The sequence below is a fragment of the Danio aesculapii genome, chromosome 7 (genome assembly GCF_903798145.1).
Source record: "Danio aesculapii chromosome 7, fDanAes4.1, whole genome shotgun sequence".
Lineage (NCBI taxonomy): Eukaryota > Metazoa > Chordata > Actinopteri > Cypriniformes > Danionidae > Danio > Danio aesculapii.
Window position 1 is genome coordinate 11820298 of NC_079441.1, and position 17787 is coordinate 11838084.

A 17787-nucleotide genomic window follows, 5' to 3' on the forward strand; every position below is an offset into this window, starting at 1 on the left:
AAGTAATATAAATAATCATCGTTAACTTCCGTCCGCAATTGTATCTGATCTAGCAACAACCCAATCAAAATTGCTGGAAAGAGTGTGTCCATGTTGAGAGCGCGCTGAGGCATCTACTCCAGCCAATCAGAACATTCATGCGTGTTCACTTCCGCCTTTGAATATTTTTCCAGATACATTTAGCTGCTAGATGTTTGTCAGATTACGTTTCTATGTTCCTTCTTAATGCCAACTGTGTAAAAAAATATCGATAAACTGTTGTTTGTTTATCTTCAAGCTCTGCTTCAGTTGCTTGATGCAGATTATGTACATCTCGACATGTGAAAGTGTTCCTCCATATGTTTTCATCGAAGTTGTTCACATTACTTATCCGTTCACAGAATTTGTAATGTAGTCAAATGTGTAAACATTTAGCTGTGACTCACGCTTCTGCCTTTGGATGTATCTGGGATAAAGCAGCTGCATGAACGCTAAAGCTTTAGATAAAAGTGAAACCATCAACAAAAGCCCAACCACTTTTATGTTTAAAAATACAAGCACAGCCGTTTAGAGGTCATTTCTGGTTAACGATGTCAGCGTTTACCTGTATTTTGGAATGGATGTGTGAATGGTCTTTTCCGGAAAAACTCCGGAATGTCCTTGCCTGTGTGAACAGCGCTTTTTTGAATTTTGAAGTCATTCCGGATATTTTCTGGATATTTACTGGTATCACTGTGTGAAAGGGGCTAATATGCCTCAGTGAATGCCTCAGTGAACCAAATTTATTTAATTCAATTACATGTCATTTATTATTAAAACTTGTTATTATGTTTTCAGTGTTTTGAGGGATATTGAGTGGTTCTCAATGACATTTGTGATGTTAACTAAACAGTGGCAGGTTTGCATTCCTGCACCGATTAATGGGTGACCATGAAAGACTACACGCATTTTTTATTTTATTTTATAATTTTTTTTTTTGTTTAACTTCCATAAACACCCACATGCCAATTTTACAAGAAACATGTTTTGTGAACACACACTGTTTGTTGGTGCTCTAAATTTGCCGGTTTCTCCTGACCCTGCTGAAAAAAGCAGCTTAAACCAGCCTGAGCTGATTCGCTGATTTTAGCTGGTCGACCAGCCTGGTTTTAAAGGGGTTTTGGCCATTTCCAGGATAGTTTCCAGCCATTTCCAGCCTGGTCCTAGCTAGTCAGGCTGAAAAATGACCAGCTAAAACCAGCTTGACCAGTTTGGTTTAAGCTGGACAACTCATACAGCTGGTTCTGCATGGGCTCGCAGCCTGGCTAGGCTGGTCAAGCTGGTTTTAGCTGGTCTTCTTCCACCCTGACCAGCTAAGAGTAGGCTGGAAATGGCTGAAAACCAGCCTGGAATGGCCAAAAGCCGTCTAAAATTAGCCTTGTCGACCACCTGAAAACCAGCCAACCAGCCTAGGCTGGTTTAAACAGTTTTATTCAGCATTTTTGCTGCAAACATGCATTCACAATAGTATGAACCACTATATAACACCCCCCCCCCCCCCAAACCCTCCTGTTATTCACACTTTGGTTTAAAGTGATATATTCACTGGGTTGGTGTTTTATGGTACTACAAAAACCTTGTAATAAGCTGGCAGTACATTTTCTGCTGTTTTACAGACTTATTTCTCTATATATTATTTGCTAAACATTATATTATTTCAAAATACTAAAATGTCAGTAAAAGTCAACTTGTTAAACTATAAATTGAAATTTTCATCATCAAAGTCGACAGAGCAGAGATCAAGGTCCCATAATGCAATTCACAACCGTAAATAAATGGAGAACTGTTAATTAACAGATATGTTTTTACAGTGCATTGCTAGTGTTGTCTTATATTCTCATGCACAGTTTGACGCATTCAGTTTCAAAAGGCTTTTTCTCCTCAGCAGCCTGTCCTGTGGGACCTCATTCAGAGGGAGGGAAACTCTTCCGCGTTAAGATTTTTAATGCAGGTATAATTCATTCCTCCCAGTGCTCAGTTATCTAGTGAGTTAAGCTCAAGGGGTTTTGAAGGTTTTTGATGGTGAAGAAATATAAATATGAAAATCTCCTGGCAAGGAAGTATTTTTCTTAAATATAAAGGTGTATCTGGATGTATTTATTAGCCCTCTTGAATAATTTCCCCCAATTTCTGTTTAACAGAAAGAGGATATTTTATAAACACATTTCTAAACATGAAACATTTTATCTTTGCCATGATGACAGTACATAATATTTCACTAGATATTTTACTAGTATTCAGCTTAAAGTGACATTTAAAGGCTTAACTAGGTTAATTAGGTTAACTAGACAGGTTAGGGTAATTAGGCAAGTCATTATATAACAATGGTTTGTTCTGTAGTCAATGAAAGATATATGTATTGCTTAAGGGGACTAATAATTTTGACCTTAAAATGTTTTTTTTTTAAATATAAAAATATAAAATATAAACTGCTTTTATTCTAGCCGAAATAAAGCAAATAAGACTTTCTCAAGAAGAAAAAATATTATCAGACATACTGTGAATAATTCTTTGCTCTGTTAAGCATAGTTTGGGAAATATTTGAAAAAGAAAGAAAATCACTGAGGAGGGCTTATCATTTTGACTTCAGCTCAATATGCTTGTGAGAAAGCCATGAAATTACAAACACAACATGTTGACTACAAAATTATTGTTGTGCTAAAAACCGAATGATTATATGTTATGTGATTATAAGTTTGATCTGGAAGCAAAGATGTAGTTCAACACAAAATGAAAATTGTCATTTGCTGACCATTCATTTGTTCCAAAACTTTTTAATAGTTTTTTTTTTGTAGTTGCTGTTGTATTAAACACAAAAGATGATATTTTGAAGCATGCTGAAAACCATTGTATTTGTTTTCCTTATATATAAATATTGTAGTCCATACATATAAATTTGCGGCACAGAGGCTCAGTGATTAGCACTGTCGCCTCACAGCAAGAAGGTTGCTGCAAAGCCACAGCAAGAAGGCCTGGAAGGGCATCCGCTGCATAAAACATGGTGGAATAGTTGGTGGTTCATTCCACTGTGGTGACCTCTGATTAATCAGAGACTAAGCCAAAGGAAAACAAATGAATGAATATATAAAAATTGCAGCTTAAATTTGTTTGTTAAATCTCAACTTATTTCAATTAAACAGACAAGAAATATATAGTCAAACTTATAGCTTAACCATTAGTTGAATACTGATTAACTTCTTAAAATAAGTTAAAGTGACATTTGTTTTCATGACTTTTTGTCATGTCTTTTTACAGTGTATGTGAATGTATATGATTTTGAGAAAATTATGAAGTTACAAAAAACAAAACATGACTACAAAATTATCGATGTACCAAAACAAAAGATAAGGGCGGCATGGTGGCTCAGTGGTTAGCACTGTGGCCTCACAGCAAGAAGGTCACTGGTTCAATTGGCATTTCTGTGTGGAGTTTGCATGTTCTCCCTGTGGTGACGTGGGTTTCCTTCGGGTGCTCCGGTTTCCCCCACAGTCCAAAGACAACACCAAGCAGCAAACCGAGCTGTTTTTAACGTTTAAAAAATGAATGGAAGTGAATGAGACCGGAAGTCTCGAGCCAAAATGATTCACATGGCTGCGCCCACTCGTACGCGGAGAATAAGGTGAATAAGTGAACTGGGTAAACAAAATTTGCCGTAGTGTAGTGTGTGTGTGTGAATGTGGGAGTGTATGGGTGTTTCCCAGTGCTGGGTTGCAGCTGGATTGGCATCCGCTGCGTAAAACATATGCTGGAATAGTTGGTGGTTCATTCTGCTGTGGAGACTCCTGAATAAAGGACTTACCCGAAGGAAAATGAATGAATAAAAAAAAAAAGATATTTAAAGTTTGATCTGAAAGCAGTTGAGAATGAAATCCTGTCATCATTTAGTGACCGATGACTTGTTCCGAACCTTTTTTCTTGTTGTTGTTGTGTTGAACACAAAAGAAGACATTTCGAAGAATGCTGAATATCGGTAACCATTGGCTTAATATTTGTTTTTCATACTATGGAAGTCAATGGCTTCAGGTTTCCAACATTCTTCAGAATATCTTTTTTTGTGTTCAACAGAAAATGTGTGAGTAAATGATGACTGAATGTTAATTTTTGGGTCAATTTGTTAATTGTATATATATTTGACACATTTCTTTTCATTGTTCTGGATACCCTCAATATAAACAGAACATGTTAACAATATTGATAGCACTTTCTATTTTGTGTATAGATAAATATGTTATGATAATGTACTATTTTGTCAGTACACATTTGTCAATATCTAATGACACTATTCATATGCTTTAGGAGTATCTACAGATGCCCAGAGAGAGCATTCGCAGTGTGGTTCTGTCCGCAGAGAAAGATGCAGTGAAAAGATTTCTGTCCCATGTTCATCAGAGCTGGGATCAACTTCATGTGGAAACTATACAGGTAAACATGACTGATTTGTAATAGTTTTATTTTCCAGCATGATAAGATCCCAAACACACTACTAATAGAATGAAATTGTATTTGGAGAGAAAAACAGCTGATGAAACAAAGAGAGTGATGAAATGGCCTCCACAGAGTCCAGATCTGAATATTGTATTGGCGATATGATAGGCAGTATGAGATTCACCTGGAGAGAAAAATAGAGATAGAGCATGCGAAATCTAAGGAAGAACTCTTAGAATTGCTGAAAGATGCTTGATATTAAATAGCACATCAGTTCAGAAAGGACTTAACAATAAAAGTTCAACCTGTTGCTTGGTGCTAAAGACACCATTGTTGATGCGCAAATTCAGATGGAGGGCAGGACGTGGTTCTTCTACATAGGAATCGCTATCAGAACATCAAAATGTTTCCGTTTTGTGTTGTTTATAAATGTTTAAATTGGCTAAAATAAGAAATGCAGAACAGCTTTTATAGACTTCCAAAAGTTTTAGCACATAAATGGAAGAAAGATCAAGAAATTGGCTGAAAAACGGAAAAAAAGGTGGCATGTAATAACATTTTTTAATACATCCATGTGTACAAACTTTTTTTTGAATGTAATAATTCGTTTGACAGCACCAATAAAGATTACAGGCCTAGCTGTGTGTATAAATATGTTAATGTGTTTTATAAAAATCAGATACAAACACCACCACATATATAAAATCCAGGAGAATATAAATAACGTACCCTGCCATGTAATCGCTGCAATAAAATCCCCGTCTTGTTTTGCAATAATCCAAGTCTTTACTGGCGTTTTGGCAGAATAAACAAGTTAATGTTAACATTGAGATGCGCAGCAGCGGTGTATGTTTGTTGATGGTAAGTTTATCGAGAGAACAAAAAAGAAGTGAAACCTTTACAACAAAACTGGACGGTTATTATTGTGGAGCACTGTTTACCTCTTACAAAAATAAAGAAATAAAATATAGACTCTGCGTCCACACTTTTGCTTCATCTGTTATTTTGTGATGTCTGGAAGATATCCACATGGGGAAAAATACTCTAATAATTTATAATAAACATGTTTTTGAAGCACATAGTAAAGTGTATAATGTGTACAACCATTTGTTAATGAATGCTACAGAATACTGTAGTGTAAACTGTGCATTGTGATTTATAGCATAGAAAACTGAAGCCTATTGAATAATTTGTTTATTTCTACAGTTGTGTTGTACCACAGCAACAATATAATTACAACGACAGTTTAATTCATGTAATTATCTATAGTATGCTTCCAAACACTAATATTTACTATAGTATTTTTCATGTAACGTAATTATACAGCATGGAGCACTTCGATGACCGGCAAACATATGTTAGTTTAGTAGAAAACTCAGCCCTCTTCATGATATAAGGATCATGCCCAGCATATGTGGTTATTTTCTATTTATATCTCCTTTGAAATATGGTATAAATCGCAAAAATACAGACTTTCCTCTATGTCTCCCATTCATTTTTTAACTTCCTGGCCTCCTTCTGAATTTTGTGCATCATCAGAACCACGTGATTGAAACCGACCTATTCCAAAAGTAATTTCGTTCTGAATATTGTGTACATATTTCCCATATTTCACCCGAGAGTTATGCCCCTGGCCCTGCGCTTGCTTCATACCTTTTAGACAGATAGATTTGTGCAGAATTCTTAGGCCCAATCCCAATTCTATTTTTTTTATCCCTTCCCCTTGACCCTTGAATAAGAGTGTGAAGGGTTAGGGCTTTAAAATTTACCCTTAAGAAATGGGACACCTGCACATGTCATAATACTGTATATCATCGTGATCTCTTGCTTCATATGAGATCGACTATCGCGACTCCAGTTGTGTTATTTTGTGGTATTTTTCTTCAGGAAATCACTGAAGGCATATAATCTGACGGCATCATAATGATATAATGTGGCAATAAGATCATAACTGTACTGCACATTTACACAGTGGCCATATTCACCTATGTAAACACAAGAAAACAACATTAACATTATAGCAGACACTGTAAAAAGCTCATTCTCAGCCACTAGACTTTCCTGACAGGGTATTCGAGTATCATCGAGTGTCAGAATGTTGTGGGACTGCTGTACAGGAGTTATTATTATGGATTATAGATCGCGAAATTTAGCGTTTTTTTATTTTAGCGCTTTTTTTTTTTAAAGCATGACGGTAAAACATGAACGCGGTTATGAATGTATGAAAACCTGTGCTTGTTTGTTGTAAAAATTCGTAATAATGACAAAAAAACACTAGTTTGTGGATCTCCTTACTTCCATGTGCAGTTATGCTGCCGTTGTGGCTGATGTATTCTGGGAAATTTTCTAACCCTTTGGTTTCGATTTTTCCTGAAAAATCTCAGCTCGAAAGGCTATATACCCCTTTCCCTTAGCCCTACTCCTTCAAGCTAAAGAGAATTGGGACACCCTACCCCTTCACAGGAACGCGCAAAACGAGGGGTAGGGGTAAGGGGAAGGGTTAAGGGGTAGAACTGGGATTGGGCCTAAATCTTTGTTTATGCTTTGTCTGTGCGTGTCGAAAGTTTGGTTTCTTTTTGTTGAACTAGAAAAAAATAGGCTGCTGCATCCCACTGGCATGTTTGCTGGGTAGCAAACAAAGCAGAATTTGTATTATTAAATGCGTAACTGATGTCCTCACAGGTCTCTCCAAAAGAACAAGCGGCCATGGAAAGTATGACCGCTGCTTTCATCCACAAGTTTCCTCGAGTCACACCTGAGCTTTTCATCGACCTCTCCCAGTTTATACCATACATGTCCGTCTCTGACATCATGACCTTCCCTGCCTCTCTCATGGTCAATGAAAGTGTGTAAGTGGATCCTACTAACACTTCATCAGTCTCCACATTATGTTATTCTCCATGTGAGGGAGAGCTGAAGTCAAATTATTAGCCTTCCTGTGATTTTTTTTGTTTTCTTTTTCAAATATTTTCCAAATTAAGTATTTTTTCACAGTATTTATTATAATATTTTTTCTTCTGGAGAAAGTCTTATTTGCTTTATTTTGGAAAGAATAAATGCAGTTTCTATTTTTTAAAAAACAATTTGAAGGTCAATATTATTAGCCCCCTAAAGCAATATTTGCTTTCGATAGTCTACAGAACTAACCATCATTATACAATAACTTGCCTAATTACCCTAACCTGTCTAGTTAACCTAATTAACCTAATTAAGCCTTTAAATGTCACTTTAAGCTGAATACAAGTATCTTGAAAAATATCTAGTCAAATATTATTTACTGTCATCATGGCAAAGAGAAAATAAATCAGTTATTAGAAATGAGTTATTAAAACTATTATGTTTAGAAATGTGTTGAAAACATCCATTAAACAGAAATTGGGGAAAAATATTCAGGAGGGCTAATAATTCTGACTTCAACCGTTTATGCTTATGATTCATACTAATGTTCATCAGACTGATGGCCATAAGCGATCACAGCTCTGAGATGAAGTCTCTACAAAAGCAAGCCTTTGTAAAACGCCTGCTGCAGTCCAGTGTTGCTGGAGAAGTCCCTTCGTGGCCTCCATATTTCCTCAGCTCCATTCAACCTCTTCTTCCACATCTCCCAGTTAGTCACTTTCAGCAGCTCACATCTCAGCAGGTAAGTAACATCAGTAATGCTTTAGATTATAGCCCACATTGCTATGGATTATATAGCTGTCAACAATGAACAATATATAATACCTGACGAAAGTCAGATTCAATGATTTATGCTAAGCTACAGTAAATTAAAACTTTAAGTTAATTTTGTATGTTTTTAAGTTTAATATTTGAGAATATAAAAATATTTAATATAAGAGGTTTGAGTCAAGACAATGACATTTTTGAAGAAATTCTGAAAGTAACAGCTGAATGTTTGACCTACAGCTCATGCCATTAATGGAGATGTTGGGGAACAGCAGTCTGGATGCCACAAGGGGGCGCCATGTACTTCGTACCGTCTTCGGCAGGGGAAAGAACCTGACGAGTGACAACATAATGAGGTACAAGCACAAGTTCAATAACATTTGACCTTTACATATTGAGTTTTGACCAAATGCAATGTTTCTCACAATAGGTTAGGAGGTCTTATATGTTACGTGAACTCTGAAGACTTACAACACCTTTTGTCTTCGTCAAATCTCTCACCTGTCCTGTGGCAGCAGCTAGCCCAGTGTGTATCAGAGAGACATGTCAGCGCAAATGGAAGAGTAAGCCTTCATTTTTGAGTTAACATTAATATAGTATTTATAAAGTATTTTTAATGTAGTTTTCCTTTTCACACAGTTGTCACACTGGCTTGGGAACGCTCTTAAATCTTTAAATGCCAGTATCCTATCAGCTTCATTAATGGGCTCATTACATGGGATGCTGCCGCAAATGGGTGCTTCATTTTTGGAACCGCTGCCCTCAAATGAGTTGTTGAATCTGGTAACTCTACCGGATGTCCCAACTTTCCCACCTGCACAGGTAGGAGAACTACGATGCAGGGCTATGCGATAATCAGAATAAAACAGAAAATCGTTTTCGATCCAATTCAATTCGCAGTTTTGCTGTTGTTTGAACAAACACATTCTAAGCACAAAATGACAGAAACTTTTGTGTATTTGAAAATTTAAACAAAAGATCATATTTATTTGTGCTTTTTATCTGTAGACTTAGAAAACCGCAAATCAGGAGTTTAAACTTTAAACTACTAGTTTAAAGTGTCAAAGGGGTGGTCCACTACAATATCATATTTTAAACTGTAGTTGACGTGTAATGCAGCAGTGTGAACGTAAACAACATCTCTGAATGTAAGACGCTCAAAGTTCAATGCGCAGGGATTTTTTGCACCGGCTTTTACAGAATTAGCTTAGCAAAGCCTACAGCGAACGAAGTATGAGGACTACAAAAAATACATCCGGGTTAATGATGTCATAAACCCTTCAGGTTACACGTATACACCAAGCGCAGCAAAGGGGCGTGGCCAGTGGTGCTGTAATGTTATAGAAGTGTAAGCTAAAATGGGGTCCAAGCGCTGCTGTTTCCACAGAGCGTGTTCTGTTTCTGTATTTGGACACGACACAAAGAGAGAAGTGCTTACAGTTTAATTTTAATTATGTTCCAGAGAATTATAAAAAAATACATAGCTAGCATTTGACAAAGGACAGCTTCCAGAAACTCTCCCAGTTCAATGCTGGATTTGGCGAAGCTGTGGATTGTAAGCCACAACCTGTAAGTGTTTTTATTTGCTAAAATGTATCTATTACATGCACAGTGTCTAGTGTCTAGGATGTAAATAAGGATGTAAACAATGTGAAATTCGAAAACATTGCTAACAATTTAGCTACAAATTCATGTTTATCCATAAAACCTTTGTAAACACACATACACTCTTCACCAACGCTGCAGTTTCTCTCTATGTAGCCACTTTCTCTGTCTTCTACATCTCAAATAATGAACTTGCAAAAGATATGAAAACGTTTTGAATTACTTACACATGCTTATAACCCGAATATATGTGAAAGACAGTTGTCAGATTTTATTTTAGAGAGCAGGCATTAGGTTCAGCTGTGTCATTTTCATTTTCTATCTGATTCAGGCTCAAACAGATAAGGCTAACAGCTACTCTGACTGACAGTGTTTACACAGCGCGTGCTAGTTGAGGCATGATGCTTCTTGGTGACGTGGAGCCGATCTGCGAATCTCAGCACATTATGTTAGCTGACCAATCAGAGCCTCTTGAGGAAATATGGAGATATGACAGTCGTTTTCATGTTAGATGAGTATTAGTATATAATTTAAGTAAGATATATGAAATAATAGCATGATTTTTTTCAAATGAAGCATGAGCATCATTTGCTTTACACCCCATAAACAAAACCAAGCCTTAAAAATACACTCTGGACCACCCCTTTAAAGAGCTTGTTTTTGTTGACGCAAGATGTATAGGCTCCGCCCTCTTCTGGACAGGGAAGGAGGAGCTCATTTGCATTTAAAGAGACACACTTTTTTTTCTTCTACACCAAAGATGGTATTTACAACCTTGTGTAATAAAATCTATGAGGCATTTTGAACTGGAACTTCACAGACACATTCTGGGGACTCTGGAGATTTATGTTGCATCTTCTAATAGGATTCTTTTAACTTGACAAGAACAGTTTGTCAAGAGAAACATTAAAGGCTGCCTTAAAGCCTGAATTGGGATTTGTAGGGTTTACTCATGTGAAGAAACCCTCAAAGTGTGGAAACTCACAGGCTACGAAAAGAGCCCACTGTGCTAAAGTCAATTCTGAAAACACTGACAGAATGATATTATAAATGGAAAGTGGAAGTATTGTGCATAATTTGACCTGTATAATAATGCCCTTTCCCATTTCTTTGAATGCAGGCATTTCAGATACTCCACAAAATAGCAGAAGAAACAAATGTAAGCGGTATACCACTCCATTTGTGATACTTCTCTAAAGTGAGGCCCTGTTTCCACTTGGCATTAACATGCATTTTCAGTGATTCTATCACACATTTTCAGCTGAGGTGCATTACTGTTTCTTCCTGCTATTAGCATGAATATAAATGCATCTCTTTAGGCCACTCGTGTTTACATTTCATAGAAATTCTTCTTTCTGTGCAACATTTTGTAAAAAAATCTGTGGATTTATGCTGAATAATTTTGGGAGTATCGTAACTAAAAACTTAAAATATAAAATAATTTTTTTAACATTTTTAACTTTTATTTAAAGTTTACAATCCAAATCTAATTAGATCCACTTATTTGGAAAACAAAGCAATTTCTCATGTAATATTTCTACTAAAAGACAGAAAATATTACTTTACAAACTGTATTGTAAATAAATCAAATGAACGTTTTTATATTAGTGAATTATATTACTGAAATTAAATTAAAAACTGAATAAATATAAATGTACATACATCAACCCAGTAGCCAAAGCCATATCTCCCTGCAGCTCAAGACCAGTTACTCACTGAAGCTAAGCAGGGCTGAGCCTGCTGGTCAGTACCTGGATGGGAGACCACATGGGAAAACTAGTTGCTGTTGGAAGTGCTGTTAGTGAGGCCAGCAGGAGGCGGTCTGTGTGCGGTCCTAATGCTCTAGTAAAAGTAAAGGGGACGCTATCACTATACTGTCACTGGGCGCTGTCTTTCGGAATAGAGGTTAAACCGAGGTTCTGACACTCTGTGGTCGTTAAAAATCCTATGGCACTTCTCGTAAAAAGTAGGGGTCTAATCCCGGTGTCCTGGACAAATTAACTCCATTGGCCCTTAACCATCACCCAATCATCCCCATCCACTGAATTGGCTCTATCCCTATCGCTCTTCTCCAGCTGTAACTGGTGTGTGGTGAGCGCAGTGGCGGTGTTGTCCTGTGGCTGCTGTTGCATCATCCAAGTCGATGCTGCACTCTGGAGGTGGTGTGGAGAGACCCCCCTCATGACTGTGAAGCGCTTTGGGTGTATGGCCATACATGATAAAGCCGCTATATAAATACACATTACATTACATTTCATTACATCGACTCGATGGGCTAAAAATCTGTGGAAATCTGCGCACAAAAATTTCGTGTAGGCCTACTTATTGGGCAACTAAATTACTTTTCAGACTAATAAATTAGAAAAGTAACTTAATTTAATTAGTAACTTTCTTATAATCTTTATAAGATATTAACTTTATAATCTTTATTTCTTAATAAGTAATTTACCCAACACTGCCATGCTTTTACACCAGTATTTATTGTCATCGACTTTTGATCGGTTTATTGAAAATGCATCTTAATCTAAAGTGTAAACAAGGCCAGAGTCTTGTATTTACAGTTTCAATCCTGTTTAGTTCAGTGCCAACACGCTCTGCAGAATGAAGCCATTGTTTCCGGGTCTGGACCCTGTTTTCTTGAAAAACTTGGTTATATCTGAAACTCCATCTGATTGTGAGTGTTGGAGTTCCCTGCTGTCTAATCTGCGTCCTGCTCATCGAGCGATGGTCCATTTTGCACTTCAACAGGTATGTTTTTTACAAATCAATCAGCATTTGTACTCATGCATTTGGTATAAAACACATTGTTTGTTTTAAGGCTCTGGAACACATAGCTGCAAATGTAACCCAGCAGCTGCAATGCCTTATACCGTTCGTCTCCTTGAAGAAATTAATGTCGGATATAGATGGCGAGACAGTTCTTCAACATATATCTCTGTATAAACATATGCCCTGGTCTCATCAACAGGTACAACCCCAATTTCATATTTTTTCTCTTGGCAAGCTTGCTCTTTTCTTGCTCACACACTGTCACTAGCCATGTTTCCATTCAAGTGTGCAAATTTTTGAAAATAACACGAATAATTTGGGTATAAAGCTCTCACTTTCTTGGAAATCATGCACGTTACCAGTAATATGAAAATAAAATAATTCAATGGGGGAAACCACTGTAGCTCTTTTTTTCATTTATAATGAATGGCTTTGCACTGAACCCTGAGAAACCACTGTAGATCTTTATTGTTCATATATAATGCATGACTTGAGCACAGATGACACCTCTGAGACGTCATTTACTAAATGAAATATGAATAACTAATTATTTAGTAAATAATAAAGCAACATTTGAAATAGAGAGCACTGTAATTGACCGGATGGCTAGTTCAGACATCCAATCACATGCTCTGTTGAGCCATAGTCACATTTTTTGTTGCACATCAAGAACTTTTTTTTTTAATATTTGAAGGAATATCAAGCAATATTTTTAATAAATGTGATTCTATTGTATTATTTGCATGTCTTTTTAACAAATGCAAAGTATCTGTCAAAATGCACATAAGAAATGTGTGGATTGAAACATAGCTACTGTTGCACAACATGTACAAAAGCATACATTTTTCATTATACAGTAAGTCTTCAGCTGTTCAGTGGCAGACTTTATTAATAATAATTGTAAATGAACATATTTGATTGTATAATTTGCATATATTTCATATACTTGCCCCTAAATGCATGAAAAAAGCATGACTAAAGAAACTGTGGCCATTCAGTGTTAGCACAATGTACATTACATTCAGTGCCCTGTACTGCGCTTGCCAGACAAAGCAGATCTCAAATTCTTTGGTGGATTATTTGTCATGCTATGAAAGAACCTTTCAGCAAATTAATAATCCGAGCCCCTCAACTGCCATCAAGCAAATTGATCTTAATGCGGTACAATAGCCTCCACCAGGCAATATGAATTAATTATCACCCACATTAAAGAGACTTTGTCTCAGCCAAAAGTGTATCAGATACTACCTTGAGGACGATCTAGTTTCTCAGACTCACTTGTTGTATTTGACACAACAGGCTCAAATGCTGTTCAAGATAATTCAGCGGACTGTAAACATCACAAGAGAGTCAATACTGTAAGTGATATCAAGCATTATTATACTTTATGTTTGTTGACTCTAAGACTTGCAGCAGATGTAGTTTGATATACTGGAGACAGGGTTTCTCAAAGTCCCTCAGACCTGTAGAGAATTCAATCCGGACCACCTCCATTTTGTATTTAGGAGCACTACTGTAATTGTATGCGCTGTAAAAAATGTCATGACAAATAGTCAAGACAACAAATCATTTTATGTTGCTTTTTATGTTAACCAAGGTTGTACAAAGGTTAACTTCATGTTTTTAGTCAGTTTGATTGATGTAAGTTGAGATGATTAGAAAAATTAAAGGTAATTTAAGATAGCAAAATTTGTTTACAGTGTGTAAGAGATTAAAATTATTGAAAATTATGTCAAATAATTTTAAAAGATGATTAAACAGAGAGCTTTGCGTTCATTTTTCCCCAGTTCAGCACAAAACTGTTCTGTTTGATTATAGTAATAAGATAGTTGGGGTTGTGAAAGGTGGAAATGTCAAACGTCACTATTAAGCAAAAGTTTACAAAAAAATAACAGCTTAAATAAGCCTGAGATAGTTGGCTGGTTCTGGTTGATCAGGCTGGTTTTAGAAGGGGTTTCTTCATTTCCAGGATGCTTTTAGTTACTTTCAGGCTGGTATAATCGAGACAAAGCTGGTTTTGCCTGGTCATTCCATCTGGTCTCCTAGTCTGGGGTGCGTTTTCCAAACAACAGCGTAACTTGCGGCTAAACCATCATAGTACGATGCACCGTTTGGGAACAGATTGTAAGTTATAATGTAAAATGCCCATAATGATGCTCTAAACGGGGTGGTAACAACTTCTTTAGAGAAGAACCCCATAATTTCTTTGTGCAAATTATATTGTTTTACATGCACACTCAAAAAAAAAATCCAATATTAGTTTTGGTAATAACATGCAGTCATTTTTCATATTAATTGAAATATTTGTAAATGGCACATAAAGGACCTATATATGTTTCCTTTACAAATATTATTCAGAATATTACATATTCTATTCTTAATTAATATAAAATCACTTACAAAAGCTAACACATATTCTAATATCATATATAAATCATATAAATAAATGACGAGGCTATTTATTAAGAAATTAAATGTTATATTTATTATTTATTAGGAAATAAAATATACTACTTTAATAATATTGATTATTATTATTATTATTATTATTATTATTATTATTATTATTATAATTATTAAGTAGGATATTGCTTATTAATTTTTATAATTTGAAAAGTCTACTTTTACAATTTGACACTTGCAAAATGTTCTAACCAACAGGCCCATGTCATATACAGTACATAATAAACAACCTACTGTAAATAAGCTACTATAAATTAAAAGCATTAACGTTTGCTATGTTTTTTGTTTTCACAAGATTTGGAGACGTAACATAGATTCTGCTTTTAAATAATAGGTTACCTATAGCTTTCGTCATGACCCACGGCTGTGTTCAAAATGACATTAATGTTTTCAAAGTGCACTGTGAAGGCAACGCAACTCTCAACATAAAGATCGCTAAAACTGAACTGTAAAAATACTTTGAAGTAAATTACACTTAAGAGAGATCACTTTAATGCTTTTGTGTGAAAATGGTAGAATGTTCTAAATGAATAGGGCATAGGGAGGATAACTGGCAATAGAACACAGCCAGAAACTATGTTTCTACAGCTCCAGAGGTGCAAGCATACACTGAAAAAAATAATTCACAGATGATTTCTTGGATTTCTTTGGATTTTTTTTTAAGTTAAATGGTTGTAAACAATTTTTTTGGGCTGAATTTAAACAAACAAATTAAGATGAACATTACTAAATTTAATTTGTTTGATTAAATTCAACACAAATAAATTGTAACAGTTTTGCAGACATAATTTTTTTCAGTGAACAAGTTTGCGACGCATTTTGCGAATGTTCGTTGAAACGATGGATTTGGGAAACACCAAAGCAACAAACTATGATTGTAATGACGGAACTTGCGACCTTGGTTGGCTAACAATGGTTTTCGGAAACGCACCCCTGACCAGCTTGGAAGTGGCCAAAACCCCTCCAAAAAACCATCTATCCCCTCGTGAAAAAAACTTCCAACCAGATTAAGATAGTTTAAGCCGTTTTTTCAGCAGGGTAGAATGCAAATGGAACACTGACAGCACCATTTCTCACATTAGACTGCTCTGTATTTTTGCCCCATGTTACTTATGACTCAGCAGGCACACAACATTGTAAGACGTTAATATTAGGTTAGATTTAGGTCATGACGTCAGGTGAACAAAATTCAATTTAAATTCAATCATTTTGACGTCCAATAACGATGTCAAATTACGTTGATTTTTGGTTGTGTTCGAAAGTGACCAAAATCTAACATTTGATAGATGTCATAGTGGTAACGTCCACACAACGTCAAGTTGTATATTGATTAGACGCTGATATTTAGTTGATTTTAAGTTGACTTTAGGTTGGATGTTGGACATTGACGTCGGCCTGACGTTGAGTTCTGACGTCAACCCGATTTTCATTTCCAAACAAAATCCAACGTCCCCACGACAAGTGTTAGTGTTAGTGTCTGATTTTTATATGGTGTTGGTTTGTTTTGTTTAGATTAAGATTTGCTGGTAAGGAAAAATTCATTCCTTCACTTTTGCTATTTATACAACAACGACAGCTTAAATAGGCCAGAGATAGTTAGCTGGTTCTAGTTGATCAGGCTGGTTTTAGAGGGGGTTTGTCCATTTTCAGGATGGTTTTAGTAACTTCCTGGCAGGTTTTAGCTGGTTTAAGCTGGACAAGGATGGTTTTGCCTGGTCATTCCAGCTGGTCTCCTAGTCTATTTGGTTGATTTTAGGTTGAGTTGGAAAGTGACCAAAATCTAACGTTTGATAGATGTCATAGTGGTAATGTCCACACAACGTCAAGTTGTACAATGGTTAGACTTTGATATTTAGTTGACTTTAGGTTGACTTTAGGTTGGACGTTGGACATTGATGTCGGACTCATGTTGGGTTCTGACCTCAACTCGATTTTCATTTCCAAACAAAATCCAACATCCCCACGACGTTGGGGTATGTTGATGTCCTGTGCTTGCAAGGGACCTACCTCTGGTTGTGTTTTGTTAATAAAAATAGCTGACACTTAAATTACCACTTACATTGACAGTTTTGTCCTTGTTATTAATGCATTATTAAATTTTAAAGCCATTTACTTTCTTTAAATGGTTGATATACAGATGTGCATGTTTATTTATAGATTTGGACTTTTGATTTAACAGTTTTCAGTCACGTGACCTGTGCGAACACCTGGCGGGCAAAAAAAAACAATGGGCCATAATGAGATCTACACTAAGATCTCCATAAAAACACAGCCCAATCCAGTCATATTTTCATCTGTTTCAAGCTACGGATATGTGGATCACATATCAACAGAACAAAACTGTAAATCGTGGGCACTTTCTATCCATATATTGCACCGGCAGCTGTTTTTCTGGTTGATCAGGCTGGTCTTAGAGGGGGTTTGTCCACTTTCAGGATGGTTTTAGTAACTTCCAGGCAGGTTTTAGCTAATTTAAGCTGGACAAAGCTGGTTTTGCCTGGTCATTCCAGCTGGTCTACTAGTCTGACCAGCTTGGAAGTGGCCAAAACCCCTCCAAAAAACCATCTATCCCCTCGTTAAAATCATCTAACCAGCTTAAGATGGTTAAAGCGATTCTTTCAGCAGGGTTGTCAGCAAATGTAATACTGACAGTGCCATTTCTCACATTAGACTGCTCTGTATTTTTGCCCCATGTTACTTATAACCTACCTCTGGTTGGGTTTTGTCAATAGAAATAGCTGACATTTAAATTAACCACTAAAATTGACACTTTTGTACTTGTTATTAATGTCTTTTTAAATTTAAAAGGCATTTAATTTATGTAAATGTTTGATTGTTGCG

General features: G+C 36.1%; 1 protein-coding gene across 2 annotated transcripts in view; it reads left to right on the plus strand.

Moving 5' to 3' along the window:
• The window catches only part of LOC130231677 (stereocilin), a 66082-nt gene that overhangs the window by 16334 nt on the left and 31961 nt on the right, over positions 1-17787 (plus strand). For both annotated transcript variants that reach the window (XM_056461048.1, XM_056461049.1), the window contains exons 6-16: positions 1907-1969; positions 4315-4440; positions 7126-7292; positions 7897-8083; positions 8350-8465; positions 8540-8672; positions 8749-8931; positions 10835-10873; positions 12292-12462; positions 12533-12682; positions 13783-13841. In XM_056461048.1, the coding sequence (XP_056317023.1) occupies positions 1907-1969; positions 4315-4440; positions 7126-7292; positions 7897-8083; positions 8350-8465; positions 8540-8672; positions 8749-8931; positions 10835-10873; positions 12292-12462; positions 12533-12682; positions 13783-13841 (1394 nt within the window). The remainder of the gene's footprint in view (positions 1-1906; positions 1970-4314; positions 4441-7125; positions 7293-7896; positions 8084-8349; positions 8466-8539; positions 8673-8748; positions 8932-10834; positions 10874-12291; positions 12463-12532; positions 12683-13782; positions 13842-17787) is intronic.